At 29.8% G+C, this 7,500-nt stretch overlaps 4 protein-coding genes and 4 non-coding genes across 8 annotated transcripts in view; 5 read left to right on the top strand and 3 right to left on the bottom strand. All coding sequences in view use genetic code 11, as the record gives it.

Moving 5' to 3' along the window:
- The window catches only part of trnG-UCC, a 762-nt gene extending 260 nt beyond the window's left edge, over window positions 1–502 (bottom strand). Inside the window, exon 1 of the tRNA in view lies at window positions 483–502. This is a non-coding gene — a tRNA (tRNA-Gly). The remainder of the gene's footprint in view (window positions 1–482) is intronic.
- A 786-nt stretch (window positions 503–1,288) lies between these two features.
- On the top strand, window positions 1,289–1,376 carry trnS-GCU. The gene has a single exon. It is a non-coding gene; the product is annotated as a tRNA-Ser (tRNA).
- A 105-nt stretch (window positions 1,377–1,481) lies between these two features.
- On the bottom strand, window positions 1,482–1,592 carry psbI (photosystem II protein I). Its single transcript has one exon. The coding sequence runs from the start codon at window positions 1,590–1,592 to the stop codon at window positions 1,482–1,484; it is 111 nt and encodes a 36-aa protein (YP_004841767.1).
- A 382-nt stretch (window positions 1,593–1,974) lies between these two features.
- On the bottom strand, window positions 1,975–2,160 carry psbK (photosystem II protein K). The gene has a single exon. The coding sequence runs from the start codon at window positions 2,158–2,160 to the stop codon at window positions 1,975–1,977; it is 186 nt and encodes a 61-aa protein (YP_004841766.1).
- A 375-nt stretch (window positions 2,161–2,535) lies between these two features.
- Window positions 2,536–2,607, top strand: trnQ-UUG. The gene has a single exon. It is a non-coding gene; the product is annotated as a tRNA-Gln (tRNA).
- Window positions 2,608–3,928: 1,321 nt separating this feature from the next.
- rps16 (ribosomal protein S16) lies at window positions 3,929–5,031 on the top strand. The gene is made up of 2 exons: window positions 3,929–3,968; window positions 4,817–5,031. The coding sequence occupies exons 1-2, from the start codon at window positions 3,929–3,931 to the stop codon at window positions 5,029–5,031; spliced, it is 255 nt and encodes an 84-aa protein (YP_004841765.1).
- A 782-nt stretch (window positions 5,032–5,813) lies between these two features.
- trnk-UUU overlaps window positions 5,814–7,500 on the top strand; it is a 2,568-nt gene continuing 881 nt past the window's right edge. The window contains exon 1 of the tRNA in view: window positions 5,814–5,849. This is a non-coding gene — a tRNA (tRNA-Lys). The remainder of the gene's footprint in view (window positions 5,850–7,500) is intronic.
- matK (maturase K) overlaps window positions 6,564–7,500 on the top strand; it is a 1,518-nt gene continuing 581 nt past the window's right edge. The window contains exon 1 of the mRNA in view: window positions 6,564–7,500. This exon is cut by the window's right edge and continues 581 nt beyond it. Within this exon, the coding sequence (YP_004841764.1) occupies window positions 6,564–7,500 (937 nt within the window).

Genomic DNA, 7,500 nt, shown 5'->3' with positions numbered 1-7,500 from the left:
CAAGAGGAGATTATAACAATCTTTCCAGTTATTTATTTCGTTCCCTATTTCTATTTAATATAATCCTTAGGAAAAGTATTTTGTTTCCGCCGAGCTAAAAAAACGATGTCGACGTCTCTAGTAAACCAAAGACATTGTTTAATAGCTATTTTGTTTTGCTTCAATCTCCCTTATACAAAGAAAAAATTGAAGATTTAGTTACGATTAGAAAAAATTCCACCTTTATCCATGGATCCCTTATTCCTTCAATTGGAAGTATTGATCCAATTCAATAAAATTATGTTTCGTAATTTCATGATCCAATTTTTTCAATTTAGAACATATTTTTGGATACAAATCACGAGAATTTTTATTTTTCCTCGAATCTTTCATCGAGAGGTAAAGGATTAAATCCTTTTAAGAAATAAAGTTTTTGATCGGAATATTAATCAACCCGAAGGATCCCTTAACTATTAAGGGATTAATAGAACGAATCGCACTTTTACCACTAAACTATATCCGCTACAATGCAATTATTGTATATAAATGGACCTTTTGTCGAAGACGAAAATAAGTCGTATTAATAAGTAATAAAAAGATCGGATCAGAAAATAATCATGAAAATTTGAGCGTTGACGTATTTTCATCAGGGCCACTAATGAGATTAGGAAAAGAGGACTCGTTTTAATTAACTAATTAACAAGTTTTTTATTCTAGTAAAGTACTAAAAAATAATAATAAGGAATCGAACCTTGATTCTATATCATCTTTTTCTGTATCATAGGAATTGAAATAATAAATCTTCTTAGGATTCTTGTTGTTTCTATTTTTTTTTTTTTCAAAAACATTTTCAAATCAAATAAATAATTTGATCTACGATTTATTGGAACAAAAAAAGCCCGGCTAGGTACTGACCAGGCCAGGCCGTGGAACTAAAAATAAAAAGAAAAGGGCTTTTCGGATGAAATAAACTAAAAAGGGTACTTTCTTTTTATTTATAAATATTTTTATGAATCTTTAATATATTGGTATTATTTATATATTAGGATTGAAGATATCTCTTCTTTTGAGCCCTTATCTAATGAAATCTAATTTATCTAAATGGAATTCCTAATAAAAAAAAGTTTTTATCGATTTGATAGATATCCATCGATATATCTAGATAATTATCTATATCAATATAATGAAATTATATATCTATAAAGGGGTAGATAAAGATAATAAAGAGAGATAAAGAAGGGCTTTTTTCAAGCCTTTATTTTCTATTTTTTATACAATGTATCATAGTAATTATCCTTTTTCAATTTGGGGAGAGATGGCTGAGTGGACTAAAGCGTCGGATTGCTAATCCGTTGTACGATTTTTTTGTACCGAGGGTTCGAATCCCTCTCTTTCCGTTTCTGTCAATTACTTGGTATTTTTTTATAGTTGAGGAAAGATGTGGAATAGATAAAATGTTAAGAACATTTCAAAATCAAGCAAGGAAAAAAAATCTGATTTTGTTATTCTTCACGCCCCGGATTACGTCCCGGGTCATTAGATAGGAATCCGAAAATGAAGAGAGAAACAAAGAATATTACTACTGTATAAACAAATAGTTTGAGAGTAAGCATTACACAATCTCCAAGATCATTTTTTTTTTAAGAGAATAGATTCTCTATTTTAATCTGGTTTGACACCAAGAAATGCAGTGAAGTTATTTCTATAAATAGGAAAAAATTTTAAGAGTTGAGTCCTTGATTACTCAAAATTGGATTTCATACCCACAATTCTATATTGTGGGGGACTCGAAGAGGGTCGTTCAAAGGAAAAAAGTAAGAATAAGAAAATGAGAGTGATCCAGATTTATCACAGCTATAGAATAATTTCAATATTGGATTCAACTTAAAGCTTCAGACTGTATGTACAACTTATCTGATCTTATAACTAGTTAGAATCTTTTTTTTTTTTTTTTTCTAGTAAATCATGAATTTGTCTCGGACAGTATTAAAAATATTATCGAAAGCTTACAGCAGCTTGCCAAACAAAAGCTAATAGAAAAAAGAATAGAGGTATTACTGGCATAACATCTACTATTGGATTCAAAAAAGCGTAGGCCTCGGGCAATTTGGCGACGAAAAAACTACTTGAATAAAGGAAAGAATTAAGACAGATACCGATGAAACTTAAGATATTAAGCATAACAATTTTTTTTTCTTTGTTCTTGAAGATAATTGTATTTCTTTTGATTTGATTGAGTTATTAATCCCCTATTATTGCTATGATATAAGGGATAAGGGAAAAATTAATAACATAAAGTAGGTCAAAAAACCTTTCTTTGATTTGAACTCAGCCAATCAAAAATCCTTCAATTCTCAAATAAAACGAGAATAGAAGAAATCCTACTTTCATACAATATCTTAATGGAATTATATGTAATGATCAATAAATTGAGTTTAATTGGATCTATAAACGTATCAAAATCTGAGCAACAATCTAATTTATTCTATAAATATTTGTACTGGAATTGACGACTAAGCACTACCAATATTAGTGTTTATTAGTGTTGAATATAAATGGGGCGTGGCCAAGTGGTAAGGCAACGGGTTTTGGTCCCGCTATTCGGAGGTTCGAATCCTTCCGTCCCAGAGTATGCGTATTATTATTATATATAATAATAGTATATTATAAGATATATGGAAAAATATTCGATATCAGACTATAGATTGCCGTTTTAAACAACCTTATGCTTAAGAGTCTAAATATAGATCGAATGTGATTGTTCTTTATTATTTTCTTATAATGATGCATTTCAGAAATGCGAAAGCCTCTATTATTCTCTATCTCTTAAATGGTTTGTGAAACCCGAGTATTTTTTTTCTGTGGATTTCTGAATTATAAACACGAAGGTCTTGTGTTTTTGGCACTAATGGAATTGAATTAATGGTCTTAAGAAACTTAAGACCTATTTAGGGTTTAGGGTACTAAATTTTAGAGTCAAATAAAAAAAAATAGGTAGGAACAATCGTTTACTCTAGATCTGTTTGACTTTCGCCTTATACAAGATAGTCTAGCACCTCCGAAACTAGTCCAGTCCCCCGTAGGATCCTTTTTTTATTTATGATGCATCTACTCGATCTAATTGGGGGTAGATAGGAGTTAATCCATAACGGAAGATATCAATTTGAATATCTGCCCGAATCTGATTAACAAAGAATCAAGTTACATATGTAACATATTATGTATTTCTTTTCACCTCATTTTTTCGTATGTTTGTCTGTAATGAATAATTGTAAATCCAAGTAACAATTCATACATCTTTTTCACTTTATTTTAGGGAAAGATTATTGAGTCTCTTAAGTTAAATAAACTAGGCAGAAAATGCTGATATGTATGTATTGTTATTATCTATTTTTATCGTTTTATTTCTTTTTTTTTTTTTTATTTTAGATCTATCTAATTGATGGGTTAATCCCGAATATACATTTATTTATCATAATCAAATGTAATAAATCCTTTACAAAAATTTATTCAAATAATATTATAATATAATATTTAGGTAGTAAATTTTCAATCAAGTAAATCTTTTTAATTATTTCTTATGAGTCCTTGGTACTCGAAGAAGTGTTAAACTCGTGAATCCATTCTATGAAGAAATTGAAAAATGGAGATTCTTAATTATTCGTAATTAATTATTTCTTAATTGATTTTATAGAAATTTCAAAAAATCTCTCTCTATCTAGAAAATATCTATATATAGAGAAATAAATATTGCACTCATACAAAAAAATGTTATTGATACAATATATACAATAAAATATGGGTTTCAATAAATTGAAGTATTGCTAAGACTTTTTCAAAAACTACCCATGTCATAAGAGTATAGATTACTACGGACCAACTAACCCAATGACTATACATGATTCCATAAATGAATCAATTACATACCAGTTCCAAGAAATTAGAGGTTATGGTAAAACTTCGTTTAAAACGATGTGGTAGAAAGCAACGTGCGACTTGAAGGACATGATCCACTGTGGATTCTTACACCCACCATTTTATATTATATAGGAATGAAGATGCTCTTGACTCGACATAGTTTGTTCGGTTGCACTCGAGCTCTTTTTTTTTTTTAGGGTTTTTGATGTAAATAGTACATGATGGAGCTCGAGTAGAAAGTATTGATTCATTTATCAAGGGCAGAGATCTAGGGTTAGTGTCAATCAATAAGTTAAAACTACTTCGTAAGTATAGGTTCGGTATACAAATCGAAAGGATCCAATTCGAACAAGTTTCAAATTCAAACATCAAATTGGATTAAAAGTGTATCACACGAGAATCCATTATTTATATGATTCTTTGATAAAAAGGAAATCAAAAAAAATGGTATGTTGCTACCATTTTGAAACGATTAAAGATCACCGAAGTAATGTCTAAACCCAATGATTCAAGGAAAGGATAAAGGATCCCGGAACAAGTAAAAATCTTTTTCAATTGTCTCAATAACTAAACTAGATCAGAATGAAGAATCGAAATAGATTCTAACGGAGACAGGCAAAAATAAAGAGGTTAGAGACCGCTCAATAAATGAAATGCTTAAGCTTAAGGGTTTTTTTCCTTTGCGTGAGAGTTATCCAACTTGAGTTATGGGGATAAGAATGAGTTTTTTTTTTCAAAAGAAAAACAAAAGAATAAGAAAAAAATTTTTAAATCATAGTCTAATTGATTTAATAATCTATAGATCTATTTGACATTAATTAGAATTCTATACATAACTTTGAATTTCCTCGAGCCGTACGAGGAGAAAACTTCTTATACGGTTCTGGGGGGGGTACTTAAAATTTACATCTATCCCAATGAGCCGTTTATCGAATCATTGCAATTGATGTTCGATGCCGAAGAGAAGGAAGAGATCTTCGTAAAGTGGGTTTTTATGATCCGATAAAGAATCAAACCTATTTAAATGTTCCTGCTATTCTATATTTCCTTGAAAAGGGTGCTCAACCTACAGGAACTGTTCATGATATTTTAAAGAAGGCAGGTGTTTTTACGGAACTTCACCTTAATCAATAACCGAAATTCCATTTTTATTAATGAAATAAAAAAACGAGGGTGTGATAACTTAACTTGTATATAGCTTTGACTAACCTTTTCTTTAGTATTTCCCCCTCTCTCTTGTTCTATTCATACTATACACTTATTACCTTAAAATTGCGTCTTCGCTAATGAAAAAATCGATTTTTATTTTATTGATATAAATTGATCTAAGATGAATAGAAAAAAAATATATCGGGTTTGTGGATTGAATAAACCCGATATATTTTTTTCTACTTCTTCCTTAATTTCTTCTTTCGCCTACATCTTTTATGTCTATCTATGTTGATTATCTCTATAGTGCCAATCTAAGTACGTAGTTTTTTTTAATTCTTTTCTATTATTTTAATAGAATTTATTATTATTAGAATATTTTCTCTTATTCTATTTTGTTAACTTTATCTAGTTAAATATAGTTATTCAACTCAAATTGTTATTTCCATTTGTTTTTTATTCATTTATAATTCTTTTGTTTTGTCCATTATAGGCGTTTTTCATTATTCACATTAATATTGACAACAGTGTATCAAACAAATATAATCCGATTGTGTATAAATGAAGCTAGTTATCTCCCTTTCATGACCTTTGCTTTTCACGCACATGATGGTCTCATTGTATTTTTTGTGATACAAAAAATTACTTTTGTGTAAGTGATATAAGAAGTTTTTTTTATTGCAATATTTTGATTACGTCATCTAATTTCATTTCTTTTGTTATTTTGATTCCGATTGTATCTACACAGAAAAATTTTTCATATTTTGGGGTTGCTAACTCAATGGTAGAGTACTCGGCTTTTAAGTGCGGCTAGCATCTTTTACACATTTCTATGAAGTAACAGATTCGTCCATACTATCGGTAGAGTTTGTAAGACCGCGACTGATCCTGAAAGGAATGAATGGAAAAAGCAGCATGTCGTATTAATGGAAAATTCTAGTAATATTTTTACCTTACTAGATTAGGCCAAACTTGTTTGAATTCTTGATGCGGAAAAAAAAGTAAAGTCGGGTCGAATGAATAAATGGATAGGGCACTATGCTCCAATTATAGAGAAATAAAAAGTAACGGGCTTATGTTCTTAATTTGAATGATTCGCCGATCTAATTAGACGTTAAAACTATATTAGTGCTTGATGCGGGAAGGACTTTTCTTATGAGTGAGTTATCCATTTTTTTCTAAGTCCTAACTATTAGTTACTCTACGTTATGAGGTAGAGGGGAATGTGTAGAAGAAGCAGTATATTGATAAAGAGTTTTTTTCCAAAATCAAAAGAGCGATTGGGTTGAAAAAATAAAGGATTTCTAACCATCTTTTTTATCCTAAAATAGAAACCAATTAGATGACAAAAGAAAAGAGAGGATAGAGAGTCCGTTGATAAGTCTTACCTATTTACGAGGTATCTATTATTATTCTTTATTTTACTGTAATACCTTGTTTTGACTGTATCGCACTATGTATCATTTGATAACCCAATAAATCCCATTATCGTATCCCCAGTTCAAATCAAATTTTAAATGGAGGAATTTAAAGGATATTTAGAACTTGAGAAATCTCGGCAACGTGACTTCCTATACCCACTTATCTTTCGGGAGTATATTTACGCATTTTCTCATGATCATTTTTTAAATGGATCCATTTTGTTGGAAAATTCTGGTTATGACAAAAAATCCAGTTTACTAATGGTAAAACATTTAATTACTCGAATGTATCACCAGAATCATTTTTTTTTTTTGTCGACTAATTATTATAACAAAAATCCTTTTTGTGGGTACAATAACAATTTGTATTCTCAAATGTTATCAGAAGGGTTTGCAGTCATTGTGGAAATTCCATTTTCCCTACGATTAGTATCTTCCTTAAAAGAAGAAGAAATCGCAAAATCTTATAATTTACGATCAAGTCATTCAATATTTCCTTTTTTAGAGGATAAATTCCCACATTTAAATTATGTGTCAGATGTATTAATACCCTATCCCCTCCATCTGGAAATTTTAGTTCAAATCCTTCGCTCCTGGGTGAAAGATGCCTCTTCTTTTCATTTATTACGGTTCTTTTTTCACGAGTATTGTAATTTGAATAGTCTTAGTACTTCAAAAAAATTGATTTCTTTTTTTTCAAAAAGAAATCGAAGATTAGTCTTGTTCCTATACAATTCTTATGTATGTGAATACGAATCCATTTTCCTTTTTCTACGTAACCAATCTTCTCATATACGATTAACTTCTTATAGGGGCTTTTTTGAGCGAATATATTTCTATGGAAAAATCGAACATCTTGTCAAAGTGTTTGCTAATTATTTTTCGGCTATCTTACGGATCTTCAAGGATCCTTTGATACATTATGTTAGATATCAAGCAAAATCTATTCTGGTTTCAAAAGATACGCCACTTCTGATTAATAAGTGGAAATATTACTTTGTCAATTTATGGCAATGTCATTTTTATGTGTGGT

Source organism: Cucumis melo, chloroplast (genome assembly GCF_025177605.1).
Source record: "Cucumis melo subsp. melo chloroplast, complete genome".
Taxonomy (NCBI): domain Eukaryota; kingdom Viridiplantae; phylum Streptophyta; class Magnoliopsida; order Cucurbitales; family Cucurbitaceae; genus Cucumis; species Cucumis melo.
The sequence above is the reverse complement of the archived record's forward strand: the minus strand, read 5'-3'. Positions and strand labels throughout refer to the sequence as shown.